The 21,978-nt window shown below is 35.4% G+C and overlaps 3 protein-coding genes across 4 annotated transcripts; 1 reads left to right on the top strand and 2 right to left on the bottom strand.

Annotated features, from left to right (window-relative positions):
- Positions 1 to 3,321: 3,321 nt before the first annotated feature.
- Positions 3,322 to 12,871, bottom strand: LOC106052110 (uncharacterized). Of its 2 annotated transcripts, none has more exons than XM_056025387.1 (6): positions 12,491 to 12,871; positions 10,494 to 10,658; positions 9,011 to 9,216; positions 8,067 to 8,227; positions 6,965 to 7,158; positions 3,322 to 4,417 (listed from the first exon to the last, which is right to left on the bottom strand). In XM_056025387.1, the coding sequence occupies exons 1-6, from the start codon at positions 12,636 to 12,638 to the stop codon at positions 4,374 to 4,376; spliced, it is 918 nt and encodes a 305-aa protein (XP_055881362.1). In that variant the 5' UTR covers positions 12,639 to 12,871; the 3' UTR covers positions 3,322 to 4,373. The 2 variants fall into 2 exon arrangements, with proteins under 2 accessions (XP_055881362.1, XP_055881363.1); XM_056025388.1 differs by lacking the exon at positions 12,491 to 12,871 and adding an exon at positions 11,470 to 11,560.
- A 2,699-nt stretch (positions 12,872 to 15,570) lies between these two features.
- LOC129925770 (putative uncharacterized protein DDB_G0279653) lies at positions 15,571 to 18,553 on the top strand. The gene is made up of 2 exons (XM_056026266.1): positions 15,571 to 15,607; positions 17,709 to 18,553. Exons 1-2 carry the CDS (start codon positions 15,571 to 15,573, stop codon positions 18,551 to 18,553), a joined length of 882 nt encoding a protein of 293 aa, XP_055882241.1.
- Positions 17,472 to 21,978, bottom strand: LOC106052116 (ragulator complex protein LAMTOR5-like). Its single transcript, XM_013207374.2, has 4 exons — positions 21,715 to 21,978; positions 20,857 to 20,918; positions 19,679 to 19,793; positions 17,472 to 18,846 (listed from the first exon to the last, which is right to left on the bottom strand). The coding sequence occupies exons 1-4, from the start codon at positions 21,747 to 21,749 to the stop codon at positions 18,789 to 18,791; spliced, it is 270 nt and encodes an 89-aa protein (XP_013062828.1). The 5' UTR covers positions 21,750 to 21,978; the 3' UTR covers positions 17,472 to 18,788.

Raw genomic sequence — 21,978 nt, forward strand, 5'->3', positions numbered from 1 at the left:
ACATAATCTAAATGAAACAGTGCCATTAATTTCTGTATCGGTCGTAGTGTATAGGTATTACTAATGACTATGGTGAGACATGAAGTATATGTGAACAGGAGAAATTCATTTTATGAAACTATATAATTTTAATGTCTCAAAGTAGAACTACTAAAGAATCTGCAAATATTATATTCCAATTATAAAAACACTACATAAATGTATTTAAGTAATAAATCCACAGAAATAGATTCAACACAAGACATGACTTATGGACTCATACGTTCTCTGTTTGTCTCCCTTCTCTACCCTAAATCTTTAAATAGATTCCAGAATGATCGCGATCATCGTTATACGTATTTTTCGTTTGTTTCTAGCTTATTTTCTTAGATGGCTGCTCCCTGTTTACAGTTCCCTAGAGCTACTAGAGCATGGAATGGGTTGCCTGAGCTAGCCAGGAAAACCAGTGACTTGGCAGAATTTAGGTCATTGGTTAATATGCATGACTAAATGCATGACGCGTAGGACGCAATCATCTTCGTTTTTGAAGTAACGTCTGTATTATATAAGATAAGATATTTATCTCTACACCTGATTTTCACATGTAAAAATGTAACTAATCAAATTGACCTTGGCGCGTCTTATGACGTGCTAACTGTGATTCATTCCTGTTCTTCTTTGCATAGAGCTGTTTCAATTTTGAATGCCTTAATTTAATAATGATTTGAAGTTGCAGTGTGATGTATCAAACTGGCCAATAGTTGAGAAAATGTTTGAGATGTATAGGCCTACAGTTATTGAAAACAAAAAATATTTCATTATTATTTTAGACTCGACGTTTTCTTCAGTCTATTATTTTATTCTAACGTCAGGATCAGACTCCATGTAAAAGTGTTGCTTAAGCAAGTAAGTCTGTTATGAGAATATCAGAGCATCGCTCATTACAATATCTGTCTGTATACAAATTTTTATAATGTAACCTATTTAAGGTAATGAGCACAACAATTAACTTAATTGATGCACTCTCTCTCTCTCTCTCTCTCTCTCTCTCTCTCTCTCCCATTTTATCCTAATCATGATTAACTCTTTCTCTCCTAACTGAGGATGCCAGCGTTGATTCCACCAGAATGTGTTAAATAATTACGGAGAGAAAGAGTTAATACACTCTTAGAACAATATGAAAAAAACAATAGACACAAGATTAAAAGATGAGGCATACTGGAGAGAGAGGGGGGGAGGGGGGTACTCAATAGAAAACAATCTTGACCAATATTTGTTTTCCTGTAAGTTTTTTTTTTTTAACTTACCACAAGAATATTACATTATTAATTGGATTTGATATTCTGTGAGCAAATAAGATGGTGTTCGGTGGCCGAGTGCTTCAGTGCTTGGCTTCCTGACCTGGGGTCCTGTGTTTGAATCTCGGTGAAGACTGGGATTTTGAATTTCGGAATTTTTATTCTAGCCAACTCTAATGGGTACCTGACTTTAGCTGGCCACATGATGACCTTAACATCATCTGCCCCATAGATCGCAAGGTCCGAAAGGGGAACTTTACATGGTGTGTGTAGCCAAATCTCCAAGATACAGACATTCTAGATTTCCAAGTTATGGAGAAAACAGCTGATGACTTTTGAGTTAGACAGATAAAAGAATTGAGTGTAAAGACTAAAGAGTTGGATTGGGAAATTGGCTTGAGATAATGTCGAGGGTTAAAAGCGAAGTCAAGAAGAATAAGCGAATGATAGGATAAAATATTAAAAGCTACTTTGGAATTCAACGATTTAAAGTAGATCGTCAAGGGCGTATCTTGTAATGAAGCAGTCTTGTACACGGGTAGCTTGTGACAGAAGTATTAGAGGGTGAAAATGTGGATTTATCTTTGTCTCAGTTTGTTCATAGTCACGTGCCAAGTGCTCAAGGACCACAAAGTGGACTATCATTGTGTATCCGGTCTGTATCCCAGACCTCCGTTGTGTGGATGAGAAAAACATTGAAAAAAAAAAATCCATAAATTCTCACTTTACTTTGATGGCGTTGGGGTTAAACAAAGGATTAAAGATCGGAGCGAAGCTTGGTGTGATTCTAACATTGTGTGTGAATGCGAGTGGTGTGCGGAAGTGATGTCAGAGAGGAGAAAGCCAGAACAAGCGAAATAGCAAAAATACTTTTAAAAAAAATAAAAGTTTATCTAAGTGAAAGAACGTCACCTGTGAAACCATATATCTCAATACTATAAGATCTAGTTCCCTTTTCAATATTAACCTAGATTAATTAATTACCACTATTTTATTAACTAATGTGTTGTTGTTGTTGTTTTTTTGGGGGGTGGGGTTTGTATTAATTTATGTTTTGTTTGGAACATTATATGAGTATGCAGTGTCCCAATCTTATGAATGGGAAATGGGAGAAGTAGTAGTTGTCATGCGCATCTTGTAGGGTATTTTCGTTTGAGCACCATAAGGTCTTATTAGTTCTGTTCCTAAGGATGCGTTATATTAGTGTCATTGTTCTCTTGTTGTGCCTTAGATGAGTCTCTTTGTGTTCTCTTGGTGTGCCTTGAGATTGAGTTATCTGTGTGGTGTTCTTCCCCAGTATTGGGGACGCAGGCTTGGGACTCTGCTGGAATCAAGTCTGAGTTGTAGGCTTGGTAGTTGACTATTGCCCGTTGGCGTTGGGTTGGCGTTGTGAGGCCTGATTGAATATGGCACTGAGATTAAGGTGTGCTATAGTCCTTTGAATGTAATGTGTAATTGCTATTGATATTTATTCCTAATGTATGCCTCATAATATCATATATATCATTAACTCATTAAACCTTTGTTGTTATATGCAATATTGTTATTCACTAGTATACGTTAATATTTGGTTTATTCGTTCCTAGATATTTATTGCATAAATTGATTACTAGACAGTTAGGGGTGCCCAGGCAGACGAGCCTAGGGTAAATTATAACCCCGGCATAAAGTTAATAAACACTGTTCAGGTAGGGAGCCCGGCGAAGTACATCATACCCTAGATGAGCGCGAGGACAAAACCCACCTGACAGTAGTAACCCGTTAAACATTTGCACCAGACAAACAGATTCATGACGAATGTACATTCTAGCTTTGTAAAAATGGTTCTTTTATTGACATTGCGTTAACAATTTCATATCAAGATTTTTAAATGCTAATAAAATACAATTTCACTGCAATTTCACTGCTGTGTCATTACTTACTTTCTAGAGCAGCGGTTCTCAACCTTTTAAGCTCGGCGACCCCTTTTTACAATTCCTTACTTTGCCGCGACCCCCCACCCTCACACACACAGCAATAGAAGAATCCATATTTTCGATGGCAAATCGTCAATCGACCCCCAAAGGGGTCGCGATCCACAGGTTGAGAACCCCTGTTCTAGAATCTCAAGTCTTAATAGTGACATATAATAACATATAGTGAGAAAATTTTTATCTCCCCCTTCATCTACACTCACTCGCTATCAGCTGTTTAACTAAATGAAAGTAAAAATCCTTGTTTCACGAGTTGTCGGCCCTTATTAAGACCAGAAATAATATTGTAGTTTTTAGCCCCTTGAGATTGACAGACTTTAAGTCTCTACTCACAGCCAAAACATTTCTTTACTTACTTTTTTAGGATTGTTGGTATTATTAAATAGATTTTTGTATAATTACTATTATTATTATTAATTTACAATGTATTTGAACTTCTTCAGAACCGTCAGGATCGATATTCATTAATAGAAAGGGAAACAAAATCAATTATAGTTTTCTTAGAAGTGTCTACTGATAAATGTTCTGAAGATATAACAGGTCTTCAGCAGTAACCTTTAACCTTATTGCTCTTGATTGTTTAAAAATACTTCACTTTTACAAAAAATATGTTTTGTTTTAATTGAAGCTTCATTTGAATATAAGTCTACTATTATGTTCCATATCTTTATCAAGGAATTCTACTTTCATGACAAGCTAATAGCGCCATTGAGACAGTATTGGTGACATACACAGGACATCACAACTACATAATAACAAGGTATCACGGTTTCTACCCAAGGTTTTAGACTTAGGCGGAACTTTATTGAGAGTCTATTGTCTTCTCCACAATGTGAACATGAACATCTTTCTCTTAGATCTGTTCAAGACTTGTGTAAAGCGCTCTGGTACGCACCATCTACTACTAGTGTGTGTTTCAAGAAAAGATTTACACATTATTTCAACACACATCTCATGGTCATCAACATTTACTCTTAATTACAACTAAATAAGTATTTTTTTATCCTGTCATTATTAAGGAAGTCATCTGTACAAACTCATAAGGAAATCATCTGTACAAACTCATTATTGCTAGCTTGACGGCCAAATGTTTCAAGTTTATGCACTCTAATTTCTAGGCTAGTTAAAACTTGACAAATACAGCCATGACATCAGCAAGGGCGTAATCTGTAGAGGAAAACATAATACACTTGAAAAGTTCGAACACATTTTCATGGACCTATTAAATTTAATGACAATAACAATTGTGCACAACTTAGAATCTACGAAATTCTAAGAATAAAATGTATTTCATTTTCTTTTTGTTAATAAACATATGAAATGCTATGAAGAGGGGCTGCTTTTGTTCTCTGCTCTTCTCCTGTAGCTGCCGAAGGGAGAAAATCATATCTGTTGTAGATCTACCTGCCCTAAAGCCACACTGCGACTCTGGATAAACACGATCTGCCAGAATCTGTAATCGCTTTAGTAATACTCTAGCAAAAGCCTTTCCGACTATGCTAAGCAGTGAGATGCCTCTGTAATTGTTACAATCAGAGCGGTCGCCTTTATTTTTATAAATTGTAACAATGTTGGAGTCTTTCAATTCCTGGGGGACCATTCCTTGTTCCCAGCACAAGCTTAGCAGTTCATGGAGTGGTTTGATTAGGGCCTGTTTTCCAGCCTGAATTACTTCAGCAGGAATGCCATCTCCTCCGGGTGTTTTCCCATGTGCAAGCATGTCAATGGCAATGCTCAGCTCCTTTACTGAGGGCGTTTCGTCTAATTCCGTCAAAACTGGAAGTGATGGGAAGTTGGAAACAGCTTTTGGTGAGATGGCGTTTTCAATCTGGTAGAGTTCTGCATAGTGTTCAACCCATCGTTCCATTTGCAGCGCACGATCGCTGATGATTGAGCCATCTTTTGACTTGAGCGGAGCACACTTGCTGGTGTGAGGTCCAAAGGCTTTTCTCATGCCCTCATATAGTCCTCTTATGTTACCACAGTCGGCACAAGATTGAATATCTTCGCATAGCTCCTGCCAGTATTTGTTAGCACATTGTCTCGCTACTCTTTGGGCATTGTTACGTGCAGCTCTGAGCCTTTTTAAGTTGCTTGGGGTGGGATCCTTCTTGTAGATTATCATGGCTGCTCTCTTGTTCGTAGTGGCAGTTTCCATTTCTGGTAGACTAGCTTCAAACCAGTCTTCGCTTTTCTTGGTTTTGTTTCCAAAGACCAGTGATGATGTTTAGTAGATTTCATAGCATTTATTGATTTGACCAAGGCCTTTGACCTTGTTAGCAGAAGCGGTCTGTTTGCTGTACTAGAGAGAATCGGCTGCCCAAATAAGTTAAGAAAACTAGTGTCAGCGTTTCACGAAAATATGCAGGGCACCGTTCAGTTTGAAAGTTCTTCCTCCAGGCCATTCTCCATTAAGAGCGGTGTCAAACAAGGATGTGTACTGGCCCCTACACTATTTGGCATCTTCTTCTCAGTCGTACTATCCAGTGCTTTTAAATCCCTGGAAGACGGAATATACATCCATAGCAGATCCGATGGAAGGCTCTTTAACCTGGCACGTCTTAAAGCCAAAACGAAAAGGCGTCGTATCTTGATAAGGGAGCTGCTGTTTGCCGATGACGCGGCACTCGTATCTCACTCACAAGGAGGTCTACAGAAGCTAGTGAACGCCTTAGCAGCTGCTTGTCAAGAGTTTAGCCTTACCATAAGTCTCTCCAAGACCGAAATCCTGGCACAAGATGTCGCAGAAATACCTATAATACAAATTGGGAACCACACCCTTTCAGTGGTGCAGGAATTTACCTACTTGGGTTCAACAATTGTCAGTAACCTAGACTTAGACATCGAGCTGACAAAAAGGATAGGAAAAGCTACCACAGCATTGGCAAAACTCTCCAAGCGCGTCTGGGAAAATGGTAAATTGACCACAGCGACCAAAATCCTAGTCTACAACGCCTGTGTTGTGAGCACTCTCCTTTATGGCAGTGAGAGCTGGTCAACATACATGTACCAAGAGCACAGATTGAATAGTTTCGACTTGCGCTGCCTGAGACGCATAATGGGCATCTCTTGGAGGGACGATGTCTCCAATCAGGAAGTTTTAAGATTGGCCAATATGAACAGCATGTATGCTCTCCTGACACAAAGAAGATTACGCTGGCTCGGACATGTCACCCGCATGCCAGATGGCAGAATCCCGAAAGATATCTTATATGCTGAGCTTGTGGAAGGAGTCAGACCCAAGGGCCGCCCAAGACTAACATATAGAGATGTCTGCAAGCGAGACATGAGAGCCTCAGGCATCAGCGAAAGTATGTGGGAAAACATAGCCAAAGACCGGAGTGCATGGAGACAGACTGTGCATGCTGGGACAACCCTTGCTGAGAACAAAAGAATTGAAGCGGCTTTAATCAAGAGGGATAAAAAGAAAGCTGCCCTGTCTGCTAGCCCTAAATCAGAGGCATACACATGTACGAATTGTGGCAAAGTCTGCCGTTCTAGAATTGGCTTGATTAGCCACACCAGATTCTGCCCCATCTCAAGATTAAGCCAAAACCAGTGACTCATTTGGGCGCATCCAATGCCTTTCGAGACAAAAGGAGCCATATATATAATAAACATATCTCTCTCTCTGTCTTTCTCTGTTTCCCTCTCTGTCTCTCTCTCTCTCTCTCTCTCTCTCTCTCTCTCTCTCTCTAGATGCGTGAATATTACCTCTTAAACTAATTTGAATCATGCCTTTAGCTCTAGAGGCAATGAAGATGGGGTAGCTACCAGCAGGCACTTTCCAGTTTTCTAAACAATCATCCGAAGCCTGATCAACTGCCAAAAAGTAGGTAGTTTCCAATGAGCATGTCCCATGGCCACCAAATATGATAAATCTTCTTGCATGACCACCTTGAGCATACCTGGTTAATATTTAAAAAGTTAAACTTTGAATGATATGATTTTACTTAAAATCTTATATCAACTCACTCTGCCTGTTATTTCTCCCACACCCAATCTTGGCTCAATGTGAAATTTAGCACAATTATTTTTAGTACCTGACAATACAAGAATTAATTAAAAACAAGATTGTCACACAAACTCGGAAGCCGCCCACAGTCGAATTCATCCATGGACCAGTAATATTCAAGCTTATTTTGATCGTGAAAATCGTTTAGCGTTATTATATATTCTTATAACTTTTTCTTTCTAAATCTTCCGCTATTAAAACAAATGTTCATATATGATAATAATAATAATAATAATAATAATCTTTATTGTCCGTGTGGAAATTTGTCTTACAATTTGTGCATTACACCTAACAAAAAACATTATAACTATAAGAAACCAAAATGTGCATTCACATCAGACTCAATCATAATTTACATGTGACAAAGTTTATATCAGATTGTTCCTATTTAATGATTTGATTGCCTTGTGAATGATATATATATATATATATATATATATATATATATATATATTGATATATATATATATATATATATATATATTGTAAGCCCTTTGTTGCCTCATATTATGGAATGTTGTTATAATGTTGCTTCAGACGTGGTTGGGTTCACAATTGAAGTTCATGTTACTTATACTTTTGTGCTGTTCTTAGGTGATTAGTTAACGCAGCCCTGCTTTCAAGCGAGATGTATTTCAAATCGCAATTCAAGAATATTTATAAGAGTCTTATTATTGATGAAATGTTGTTCTGTTTGCTTTTAAATGAAATATAACGCCAAATTTATTTTTTTTTGAAATTTTTATACAGTACTATCATATATATATATATTGTAGGCTACATTCCATAAACCGCTCTTACCCTTGTAGACTGAAGTAATTTACAGATGAGTCTGTCATTATGTTCGACCAGGAAGAGTTGGAGATTAAAGCCTGTTTAAACCAAGTCTCTCTGGAAGTAGAGGCTCCTTGAAACTCTATGTAGTTGACCTCTGACCCATTGACATAAACAGAAAGCTTTACCTGAAGAAAAAAACGGATGTTTGTGTTTGCCTAAAATTATTTACTCAAAAGTTTGTATAACAGATCGTAACGCGTTTAATCAAAGGCATAACTTATTCTACTTTGGAATTTATACGATTGTTTACACAACTGTATTTAGCTTAATAATCAAAGTGTTGCCCTCAACTGTATAGCAATATATGAGTCTAGCTAATCTTCACACAAAATTAACTCAAGATCACACAAACCAAGTTTTCAACTTTTGTCATAATTTCTCAAAATGTTTCAGATATAAACTAAGTCTCATCGTTTCCTCTACTGGTTATTAAACAGGAGTTAAGAATCTACTTTTTTATGGTCAAAAGCTAACATTTTAGGACCTAGACCAAAATATATATGATCCAGACCTAACTTTGTATGTTCCAGAGCCCACTTGTTTTCAAGACCTAAATTTTTATGATAATAAATTCAGAGTCTAATAATTACAAAATTAAATATGTAAACTTTTATGATCCAGACCTAACTTTTTATGATCACGACTTTTTATGTTCAAAACCTCAATTGTTAGTTATTAAGATCTAAGTTTTTTTATGATTAAGGCTTAACTTTTTATGATTAAGGCTTAACTTTTTATGATTAAGGCTTAACTTTTTATGATTAAGGCTTAAATTTTTATGATTAAGGCTTAACTTTTTATGATTAAGGCTTAACTTTTTATGATGAAGAACTCACTTGTCATTAAGACCTAACTTTTAATGACAAACGTTAGATTCTAATGAATACAAAATAAATCCAAAAGATGACCTTTTTGACCGCGGTCCAGCTGTCCAGAATAGAACTCCTGAAGTGTTTCTTGCATCCCCCTAAATTGTCCAGTCTGTAACATCCGTTTAATGAGCTACTGGTCAGTGGGTTGTCATCGTGTTGACCATTGTTTGTCCACGTGTGGTACATGGAGACGTTGATGTGGTTCTGGGCTCTGAAAACCAGTGTCCAGCCACCGTACTGAACTGAAAATGTTTACTTAAAGTTTATTACAAAAGCATTATTAGTACAAAGCCTATATCTACTCACTTAGTCTGTCAGTCTGGTAAAAAGTTTGTACATGTTATTTCTTCCACACCCAATCTCAGATTAAGTTGAAATTTTGTAAAATTATTTTTTTTTACTTGACAAAACAAATTCATACATGTCTTTAACGAATTAGTTAATTATCAACTGGTAATTAATTATTTTGTTTGGGTAGAAAATTAGGCCTAGGTTGTAGCTTTATGGTTTAAAACTAATAATAGAAAGCTAAAAAAAACAACTTCTATTTTCTTAAGCACTTCACTGGCACAGCGGTTAGTGTATTGGCTTTTTAAAATTGATTTATAAAATGAATTTGAAATTCGATCACGGTAACATTCACTCAGATACCCCCATCTTTCTCTCACTTTCTCCCTTTCCCAACTGGTCCATCGAGATAGCTAAAAGCGTGCAATAACGCTAAACAAAAACAATTGGTACCAATAATGTCTTATCGCACATATTTATTATTGTTTGCCTAGATCTATTACACATTTATAAACATGACTGATCTGAACTAATTGATACAATTACACTTAATATAAGGTTGTTTCTTTTATGCTATTCTGGTTTTAACTAATGTATTTTATGTCTTCCTTATTCAGTTTATATAATGGTGCTGGAAGGGAGAAAGAAGCTACGTTTTATATAGATTTACAGGAGAGTGCTTGTAGGCCGCGTAATAGCTGAAGATGATACAATTTCTGTTGATGTTTTCATTTCAATATATTAAGGGATTAAAAGTTTGATTGGACAAAGGTGTGTCGTGCAATGATCTCCCAGTGTTTCTCAAAATGTTGAGACGTCTTCAGAGTCCGGTACAGTGTTTCTCAAAATGTGACGTGGTCTACAGAGTCCAGTACAGTGTTTCTCAAAATGTGACGTGGTCTACAGAGTCCAGTACAGTGTTTCTCAAAATGTTGATTAACGTTAAAAATGTACATTGGAATTGTTCGCCAACTATGCGGTTTCGCCACAGAATGTAGATACACAAAGCTTTATATTCACCACTATTCACCGCTTTGCTAGTGCCCTCGTCTTTAACCATCTTCTAAATGTAGTATAGGTTAAGAAGAATGACGTCAATCGTTTTTTTGTTATTGTTGTTGTTGTTGTTGTTGTTTTTTTGTTTATTTTGTTTTGATTTATGTGAGACTTGACTTCATTTCAATAGATCAACTTCATCCTAGTTTTTTTTTTTTTATATATAAAAACTTACTTGCTTCATCTCTGAATAACACAAGCCAGTCTGGGTCTTGAGTCCAAATCATGGAAAAGTTGTAGAACTTGTCTCTGAATGTGATGCAAGTCTTATGTCTGACGCTGAAGGTGGCGCTGCCGCATTCGCTTGTGCAGATTGAAGCACATAAAGCTAAACTGATATCTACAAAATAGTGAGAGAAAAAATACGAGTTGTAAATGTATCGGAATACTACGAGGGTATTAGACTTGTGGCCATTTCATTTTAGTAACACATCAAACACTTTTTTATCGGTCGAAAAATTCTTAAAGCGCAACATGTTTAGCTTTTCTTTTAGTACTACTACTAGAAATAATAAAATTAAGGTGACTATGAAAGTTGCTTTAAAAAATATGCTCACATTGTTATATCAGCCGATGGGGATAGTGACAACTAACCTTGAAGATATCTTCGACGCCCTGAATATCCTTAGAAGGATACTCCTTACCTGTCAGAAGGCGGTACTGCAGCAGACCTGCGACTTCATTAGAAAATTCATCAGTAGACATTAATAAGTGAACGTGTTAAGTGCCTTGCGATCCATAGGCCAAAGATGTAAAAGTCATTTGTTTCTATGACCAACGGTTGATGAGGGTATCAGGTTCGGTTCGGTAGCCAAGCGTTGTACCTTTCAGCCACCACTCTTACATAGTAGGACTGCAATGATTTTTCTCCCTTTAATTAAGACTCCAGGTCATTTTATTGCCAGAGACTTCTTCTTTGTTCTCATCTTTACAAAGCTTTTATCAGCTCTGTCTGTCTTTTTTTTTTTTTTTTTAGATACAAAGTTTGAATACTTTATTTCTCTAACTTCCCATTCAAGAATCAAGTTGAATCTTTGCATAATTATTTACTGTTAATAACAAAACATGAATGAATAAAAACAATTAACCAGTTAATTAAACAGTGGTAATTAATTAATTTTATTGGATATCAAAAAGGAAATAAACCTTACAGTAATAATAAGGCTAGTCTTCGAGTCCGAAAATTAATGAGGAATACAGTAGCTCCCATGGTTATGCATCCTTAGCTGTGACCTACATATTTTGCTACAAGTGAAGACATAACCATTGTCCGCCAGTGGTCGATTTAGATTTTCTTTTCGCCGTCTATGCCTGTCCTCGGCAGTGGATTTTTTCTTTTGGTCCCAAGGGCGTCCTTACAGTATTAATGGAATAATACCTTACAGTATTTAGGGAATAATACCTTACAGTATTCAGGGAATAATACCTTACAGTATTGAGGGAATAATACCTTACAGTATTAATGGAATAATACCTTACAGTATTTAGGGAATAATACCTTACAGTATTAATGGAATAATACCTTACAGTATTTAGGGAATAATACCTTACAGTATTGAGGGAATAATACCTTACAGTATTCAAGGAATAATACCTTACAGTATTTAGGGAATAATACCTTACAGTATTCAGGGAATAATACCTTACAGTATTGAGGGAATAATACCTTACAGTATTCAGGAAATAATACCTTACAGTATTCAGGGAATAATACCTTACAGTATTTAGGGAGTGAAGTTTAAAACACATTTACTGTCGTCGTTAGAACTCCCCCTCCAAACTGAATCTCCAGTTTTTCAAAATACGACCTCTTGCCCCCTTTCTCGTAACGTACAAACTATTTTAAAGCTTATGAAAAAATCGTCATCGTTTTAAATAATTTTGTCATTACTTGTCAACAACACACAACCATGACCTTGCGCTAGAAAGTATTCAATCTAAAAATAGACTTAATCCAATAGCTTCTTTATGTTACGTAACAAACAAAAGTGAATTTCTCTTGTTCTTCTTCCTTCTCATTTTAACGTGGGAGGTTTCACATAGTCATATTATTCGTATAAATATTTTCAGTTCTATAAATAACCTACACTATATAGTGCACTGCTTGGTTCATTTAATTAAATGCATTTGTTCTCATTTAATATATATAAACTCTTTATAATCGTGACTTACTTGTAGAATTAATTCTCTTGAGTTGTGTCCCTTGGGAAAGTTTATGTCCCTTTGTCACCATGAAACGTGTTTGTTGGATTGTATCAGCGCAGACAAAATCAAGTAAGAACAACGCAACACAAGGGATCAGTATTGACTGAATATACATTTTGATGTTCTTGGTGTAGACATAATATAGCAAAATATGTGTAGCCACATTAGACAACTTTTGTGGCTGCCAAGGTATTAGGTAAATCAATGTGAATAAAAAAACACAATTTCTTGAAAAAGAATCGAGTTGTTTACCCTGCAAACTTACATTGCAACCTACACCATAGACCTACACGTCCAAATTCACGCTTGTGAAACTTTTTTTTTCCTATGCTTTGAAAAACAGAAATGACTTGGTTTTAACCTACAAGCAAATTTCCAACAACAAAAACAAAATGATAGAATCAATTTAAAACATTTTTTTTAGATCATGTCATGGTGATTCATTTTCCTTACCTTTTTTGTTAATCTCTTCGATTGTTTGTATAGTTTGAAAATAAAATTGTTTACTTATAGTCTCGCATGAAGTGCAACGTTAATTATTGTGAAAACAAAATGTAGATTATTTCACTTTTTTTTTTTAATTGTTTTAAAATGTATGTATGCTTAATTTTAATTCGGATAAACTTATCATTAAATAAATCGAAAAATATTATAAGAAAATAATAATATAAAATAGGGTAACCCGTTTTACTGTTTATGAAATTGTTACTTTAAACTAAATGATATAGGCCAATTTAATTATAGAAACATAATTATGTGCATAACTACCATATTTATGTCACTTTTCTAAATTTAAAACAACCTAAAGTAAATCATTTAAGTGGACCCTGCCGCGGCAATTTGATTGCATATCTAGCAATGTCTTCGCTTGAGATTTAGAAAACGAGAAAGAGAGAACGCGATTAAAAGAAGGGGTAGAAATATAACAAGTAGCACAACCAAAACACCAAAAAAGATCGGCGTCCGAATTGTAAAATACCTATGTCACCAAGTTAGTAGCTTAGTTTTATTAGTTATCAGTTTTGGGCCAATCTGATTACATGTAAAAGTTTACATGTTCGGGGTTTATGGCACATTGTAACTATTTATAGCATTTCGTCAATATGTCGGTTTTATCTGTATTATTATGTCGAAATTATGTAGGCCATATCATTCCCATAATTCAACGTATTGAGATAACAACAGAAACAATGTTATTAATTGCTGTTACGCTGGTATTGTGCGGTGGTGTAATAAATACAGATCAATATTTCCAGTGGCAAAATGTCGAAGCGCATATGGGGATTTGTGAAAAAGTGATTAACCAAAAGATAAGAAATTGAGTAAAAAAAAAGGTATCCGGTAAGTCCAGAACCAGAGTATAATTTAATGGACCAAGCAAATATTTTCACATATTCATGGACGTTAAAAAAGCTTTGCCTGCTCAGATGTTGCCTAGCATATGTGCTTTTAAAACTCTTTAGGCCTACGTCATTACGATAGTGCATTTTAATATGTAGGCTAATTACAATCAGATGTCATCCCTGTCATGTCGTTCCAATCAGATGTCATCCCTGTCATGTCGTTCCAATCAGATGTCATCCCTATTATGTCGTTCCAATCAGATGTCATCCCTGTCATGTCGTTCCAATCAGATGTCATCCCTGTCATGTCGTTCCAATCAGATGTCATCCCTGTCATGTCGTTCCAATCAGATGTCATCCCTATTATGTCGTTCCAATCAGATGTCATCCCTATTATGTCGTTCCAATCAGATGTCATCCCTGTCATGTCGTTCCAATCAGATGTCATCCCTGTCATGTCGTTCCAATCAGATGTCATCCCTGTCATGTCGTTCCAATCAGATGTCATCCCTGTCATGTCGTTCCAATCAGATGTCATCCCTATTATGTCGTTCCAATCAGATGTCATCCCTGTCATGTCGTTCCAATCAGATGTCATCCCTGTCATGTCGTTCCAATCAGATGTCATCCCTATTATGTCGTTCCAATCAGATGTCATCCCTGTCATGTCGTTCCAATCAGATGTCATCCCTGTCATGTCGTTCCAATCAGATGTCATCCCTGTCATGTCGTTCCAATCAGATGTCATCCCTATTATGTCGTTCCAATCAGATGTCATCCCTGTCATGTCGTTCCAATCAGATGTCATCCCTGTCATGTCGTTCCAATCAGATGTCATCCCTGTCATGTCGTTCCAATCAGATGTCATCCCTATTATGTCGTTCCAATCAGATGTCATCCCTATTATGTCGTTCCAATCAGATGTCATCCCTGTCATGTCGTTCCAATCAGATGTCATCCCTGTCATGTCGTTCCAATCAGATGTCATCCCTGTCATGTCGTTCCAATCAGATGTCATCCCTATTATGTCGTTCCAATCAGATGTCATCCCTGTCATGTCGTTCCAATCAGATGTCATCCCTATTATGTCGTTCCAATCAGATGTCATCCCTGTCATGTCGTTCCAATCAGATGTCATCCCTGTCATGTCGTTCCAATCAGATGTCATCCCTATTATGTCGTTCCAATCAGATGTCATCCCTGTCATGTCGTTCCAATCAGATGTCATCCCTGTCATGTCGTTCCAATCAGATGTCATCCCTGTCATGTCGTTCCAATCAGATGTCATCCCTGTCATGTCGTTCCAATCAGATGTCATCCCTGTCATGTCGTTCCAATCAGATGTCATCCCTGTCATGTCGTTCCAATCAGATGTCATCCCTATCAGATGTCTTGTCATCTACCTATTTATCGTTGATCTGTAAAGGAAGAAGTTCGAATCCATATCATTACAGCCGTCCTGAAGAATTTTCCCACAACGGAACATAATTTCATTGTGATCTGAGAGAGTTGTCGAATGAGCCGTCTCTCTCTCTCTGAGATACTCGGAACATTTGTAAAGGTTTACGGTTGTCTTTTTTTTTTTCTAACCAACCCGGCGCCATCCAAAGTAGGCCTACTAAGTCATACTTTAAGAGCACTAGTATTCTGTCCATCAACAAACAAAACTTTTGCATGGAATAGTGTCGCGATGCTGTGTACAAAATGCGGCGCACGGGTTTTCAAAGAAGTTTTGATTATGGTGAGGCACTAAATCTATTAAGTCAAGGAGTGTGATTTCAAAGCAGATAATTTAAACACTCTCTCCACTACAGGAGTCAGAGATAACCACTAATGCTATAGACCGAAATTCTGCTATATTCAAAATTGATAAATTCGTACTCAATTCTTTTAAGGATTCCATGCAAACAATGTACGAATAGGAGTAATAATACATTTTCACGCACATTGTTTTCACGTCTCTTGGTAGGGAATATGCAGAAGTTTCTATGGCGTGTGTTATAGTCTTGCCAACAAAAACTGAATTTTCAAATGTCTCAAAAAATAAATTCCGTCGCCGTTTCAGACTTTTAAAATTAGTATTAGCATTATCGCAAAAAATCTATAACATTATCAGTCCATGTTTGTGTAAACCATTTGTAATAAATTGGCAGTTTCAGCAGTTCTTCCTGGGAAGGACTCTATTTCAAATATTTTAACTTGCACTCCCAACACCGGCACAATGAATCGTATTATCAGGGGTGTCACAACGTGTGTTGTGGTGCCGGAGATTTCACTTGAATTAAAATAGTTGAATAAATGACGATCTAGGATTCACAATAAAAGATTCTTTGTTAAAACACAACTCTGGAACTTTATTTAAATATAAAACGTAAGTACAGCTTATGTACAAGTTACAGATCAACAAGCATAAATAATATTACAAAGGCTTTAAATCAGAGCTCTTAGAAAACGTGACTGTCTACTAGGACATTCTTTCATCGACTGCCGTTCTTTCTCTCTCGTCAATTCTCTGGCGCTCTCTTTTAAAAAAAATGTCTTTATTTATTTTCAAATCAACCAATAGATTTGCAACATCGTAATTACGTCTCGGGTAAAACCTGAGGCGCTGTCAAAGATCTAGATTTGTGGGGTAATTCCTGAGGCTCAGTCAAGGGTTTATATTTCTATTTACACACAAGCTTTTAAATGTGAAATATACAAATAAATCTATAATGGCATCTGTGACAAGGGGAAATAATTTCACGTCTTTGTTTACGGTTCATTCAAAGGCTCCATAAACACACACACTGGGTATCTGTAACATTAACCTGCTTATTTACTGTGTTCATTACCAAGCTTCACTTTTGGTTCTTGCACTTGAATTTCGGGTCGTACATTTTTCAAAGCAATTTCGATGTGCAGTCCATGGTTCTAAGACAGTGATTATGGGGAAACTGTACAGTAGAGGGGAGGGGGGGGGGGGGGGCAAAAGTTTTCTTCCGCGACTGCCGCTGTGACTTCCCTATCACCTGTGTCAATGTTGAGAGACGTTCTAGAAGCTTCCATTTGCAAAGGGTTCTTATGACGATCTGTATTCCAGAGGTTTGGTTATATCCCTGCACCCACATTTCTCACATCCTAGCCTACTGTTGTTAATTCCACTTTGCCTTCTTTATAAATGGAAACTGTGACTGTAGGTCCCAAGTAAAAGTGGTGGTTTTGTCCCGGACATTTCTTACTCCCTGACAGAAGGGAAAGCCAAGATATTGAATACTGTTAGCTGATTATTAGAAATTAAAATATTAATCAAAGTAAGTCACTGGCGCCAGTGGGGACATTTTATGAAAAGCATGACTGTCCTGCCGGCACATCTGGTCACCTTAGTTATTGAATGACTTACAATAGTTCTAAAGTTCTTTTCATCAAATCAGTGTTTTAAATACTCTAGCACTAACCTTGTAATATAAACCTTTCAAGCTACTAGAGTTTACATCTTCTTAATTTTAATTCATTTTGGTTTAATAAACATTATGAAACTGAATGAACCTGATTTCTGATCAACTGTGTGTTTTTACATAAAACTGTGTAATACTAAATAGCAATGAAAGAAAAACAAAAAAAACTTGTAGAGCTTAGTAAGGATAGTCTTTCACATGGTGAATCAACAATATTAAAAACATAAAGTTGTCTTTTCAATACATGCCTAATGAAAATGAATCATAAAGTCACAAACTTCATCCATCAAAAGTCATACAAGCAAAACACATTTCAATGTGATCATGTAGAAAATATTTCATGGACTTGAAAAAAAAAAAGAGGGACACATCATCACATCCTTATACCAAATCAAAATCAAACAGAAACAGGGACACATCATTACATCCTTATACCAAATCAAAATCAAACAGAAACAGGGACACATCATTACATCCTTATACCAAATCAAAATCAAACAGAAACAGAGACACATTCATTACATCCTTATACCAAATCAAATCAAACAGAAACAGGGACACATCATTACATCCTTATACCAAATCAAAATCAAACAGAAACAGGGACACATTCATTACATCCTTATACCAAATCAAATCAAACAGAAACAGGGACACATCATTACATCCTTATACCAAATCAAAATCAAACAGAAACAGAGACACATTCATTACATCCTTATACCAAATCAAATCAAACAGAAACAGGGACACATCATCACATCCTTATACCAAATCAAAATCAAACAGAAACAGAGACACATTCATTACATCCTTATACCAAATCAAAATCAAACAGAAACAGGGACACATCATTACATCCTTATACCAAATCAAAATCAAACAGAAACAGGGACACATCATTACATCCTTATACCAAATCAAAATCAAACAGAAACAGGGACACATCATTACATCCTTATACCAAATCAAAATCAAACAGGAACAGAGACACATTCATTACATCCTTATACCAAATCAAATCAAACAGAAACAGGGACACATCATTACATCCTTATACCAAATCAAAATCAAACAGAAACAGGGACACATTCATTACATCCTTATACCAAATCAAAATCAAACAGAATAAATTTCATGCAGAAATGATCAACTACAAAACAATAGATGAAACATGGCTTCTAGAAGCCTATGTGCAAGAGACTATGCTAAACAATAGCTGCAATGTCATAATAAAACTCTTACCATAAAGAGCTTTTAGGGTATTTGTATATGAAATAATGTACACAAGTGCATTCTGGGATGATATTTACATTCACGATACTTTCTGTACATTGAATAAAGAGCAAAACGAATAAATAAACATCTGCCATTGGACCATCACTGCCAACTTTGGTAAAAACATCAGTTTATACGAGCCTTAGTTCACTTGGGCTGCTAGCATTTTAAAGAAAGACTTGTGCCACTGCTCATTATGTGAACCAATCAGCTGCTTTTATATATGGCAGTGGTCAGCTTCTCATTTTTCTTGATTAAAACTGATCTGCAAGAGAAATGAAAGATTTTGAATGAAAAAGAGATGTTGAATACAAAATATTTAAAATAAAATGGCAATCCAAATAATTCTGTAGTCTTCCTAGACTGCTTGTTCTATCTATACTAGATTATGCAATCAAAGCTGCATGACAGTCAAGTCTGAAATGTGTCAAGAAAGAAAAGTATAAATGCTCTCAAACGTTCAACATATCCACACACTTTCAAACATTTCAGGAACCCTTAGTACCCCTTGCACCCCCCTCCCCCCAAAATTATTTTCTAAAATAATAAGAGAAAAATAAAATTGTTCATAAAAAAATTATAAATAAATATTATATTAGAAATAACATTAATTTGCATTAATGAGAAGGAGAAGCATAATTGATGCATACACCCTTCAAACTCTTCCCATACCCCTGGGGGTATGCGTACCACACTTTGGGCAACACTGCTCTAGAGCATTACTTTATGAATTGCACTGGCTTTGAACCTCATTAGGCAAGCTATATACATTTTTTTAAAAAGTTGTTGTTAACAGATTTGAGCAAAGGGACTTGTTTTTATGGCCATCAATTCTGAGTGTCCTCATGGTAAGACAATGGTGTCCACAGGATACATTAGATCCAACAAAATTACAGAAATAATTTGAAACTCATTTATTTTTTTATCAAGGTCTAGAGAAGTTTAAACAAGTGAATGTCGAAATGAGAAACAAGCAAATAGATGATTGCACACTTTAGATCTTAGATAAACTATGAATAGTAATTATAGTTTTTAACATTTTAAAACAGAAAATCTAAAATTATCTTTTTAACTTAATCTTTAAATATTAATATTACCCATGTTCTGATTCCAGACATATCACTGGGTTTGTGCCATTGGTTGATAATTTGGTAGCCTGACTGGCAAGGGCACTGATGGAGCCTGATGAGCCTCGTGGAGTATTTCCTTTAGCTGAAGCAGATAGATCAAATAGAAGAATTTGTGAGCTTTGAAATACATGTAAGCTTTAAATAATTAAACTTTTATAAAGCCAACTTTTGATGATTTGACAGGCATGTGCACTGACAAGCTGAAACATTTGGCTGACAAAACAATGATGATCATTTTTAATATGAACAAGCAAAGAACAAACTTAGAATTAAGTTGAATCTACCCAGTGATAAAAGGCCTAAAATGAAGTTGACAAGCAAAAAAAAAAAAAAAGCAAATAATTCAGTTGAATCCAACCAGTTAAAAGAAGAATAAAATTCAGTTTAAAAAAAAAAAAGTAAACACCTATGTTACTTATACATTGTCTGTAAACTTACACCTACAATACAATATTGATTATCCGGATTAATTAGGAACGGGGTCTGTCCGGATACTCGATCAGCAGGAGAGTCACCTGTCAATGACTCTCCTTGGATGTGAAGTTCTATTATGCCATGGCACAAGTTAAAGTTCTTCAGCCAACCAGCGCTGGTACTGAAATCAGTGAGATCACCTCATTCCCTGTTCATTTATAGAGCACCTCTTCAAACAATTGCGTAAATCACATCAAGAGCAGTGTCATCAGTTTCTCTCGTCTTCTTTTTCCTTAAACCTTCACTTGATTCAAGTTTTGACACAAATTTCACTACAGTGTCTCATTTTTTTCTAATGTCCGATATTGTGGATGTGATAACAAGGGTTAGGGTTATAAAGCTTGCTGACAGAAGCTCCACTTTCTCCCTTATCAAGGTGATTTAAGATTTTCAACTTCAATTCCATTGTCAGCATGCTACATCTTTTCTATGTGGATAAGTCCATGTTTCTCGCAGTTCATATAATAACAAACTCCACTGCACTATTTGGACCACTAGAAATTAATTATTGTTAATTTTATAGTTGCGTCCTAAATTTTAATTATGGTAATGTCAGACTTTTATGAGCTGGTGGGTATAAATAAACATATAGAATTTAAAAAAATACATATATCCTTATTTTATTGGATTAATGGATGTTTACGTTTAAACGACTAAACCAAAATAATCACCTCCCAAACAAAGTCCATTGTTATCAACACACATGACGCCAACCACACCAGGAATACGGAATCTGAAATTGACAACAAAAATTTGATGAAGACAAAAAACATTTATGAAAAGCACAAATCAGTTCAAAAAAAAATATATTATATGTAGGTCTGAACAACTGTACATGTCTACAGGAAAATGTTTAATTTTAAAAGATTCTTATTTTTTCGATTTAAAACTAGTCCAGCTTGTTTAATAAATATAATTATAATAATATAGATTTATCAGGATTCCTCAGTTCCAGGAATTAACTAAATGTTCAATATGTTGATGACGATAAAGAATCATTTATTCCATCATGCTGGTGACTGGGAATGAAAAACTTTAAATTAATAATTAGATCTAGATCTATTTAATTGTAATAATTATTATATATATGCAACTTGAAACTGATGATATCTAGTATTAGAGTATTAGTAGTATTACTACTTTAGCCTACTAGATCTAGACTATAATTATATCATATAGTTTATTATATTATAATAAAAACAATAATATATATTATGATAACTTAAATAACTATGATTAAATTGATTACTATTCTAGTCAATCTAGATCTAGTCATTATTGATGACATTATCATGATTATCATTATGTATGAATCACTTCAATCAGTATGATAATGATTGATTATATAGATCTAGATCTAAATTCTAAATGGTTGATGCAAATGACATATTTATTTAGACTTTAGTATTTTAATGTTCACACTAGATTTAATAATAATGTGGTTTATCATTTCATTAAACGATTTTAAGATCATATTATCATTTCATTATTTAAAAAACAAAATAACTTAGATCTAGTTTTACGCATACGTTTCTTCAAGTTGTTTTTCCAAAGCCTTTTCCATCTTCAAAATGTTTTAGATTTCTGAAAAAGAGAGCTAGATCTAGGTCTAGAACTAGAATCTAGATTTGATGATAAATCTTTATAGATATTGATAGATTCTAGATCTAAGTAACAGAAGATAAGTCTAGATAGAACTATATTATATAGATTCTAGACTTGAGTCTCTAGAAGCAAGTCACACGCTAAGTTAGATTAGGATGTAGATCTAGATCTAGTTGTAACGGAAGTAG

This window comes from Biomphalaria glabrata, chromosome 4, assembly GCF_947242115.1.
Source record: "Biomphalaria glabrata chromosome 4, xgBioGlab47.1, whole genome shotgun sequence".
Lineage (NCBI taxonomy): Eukaryota > Metazoa > Mollusca > Gastropoda > Planorbidae > Biomphalaria > Biomphalaria glabrata.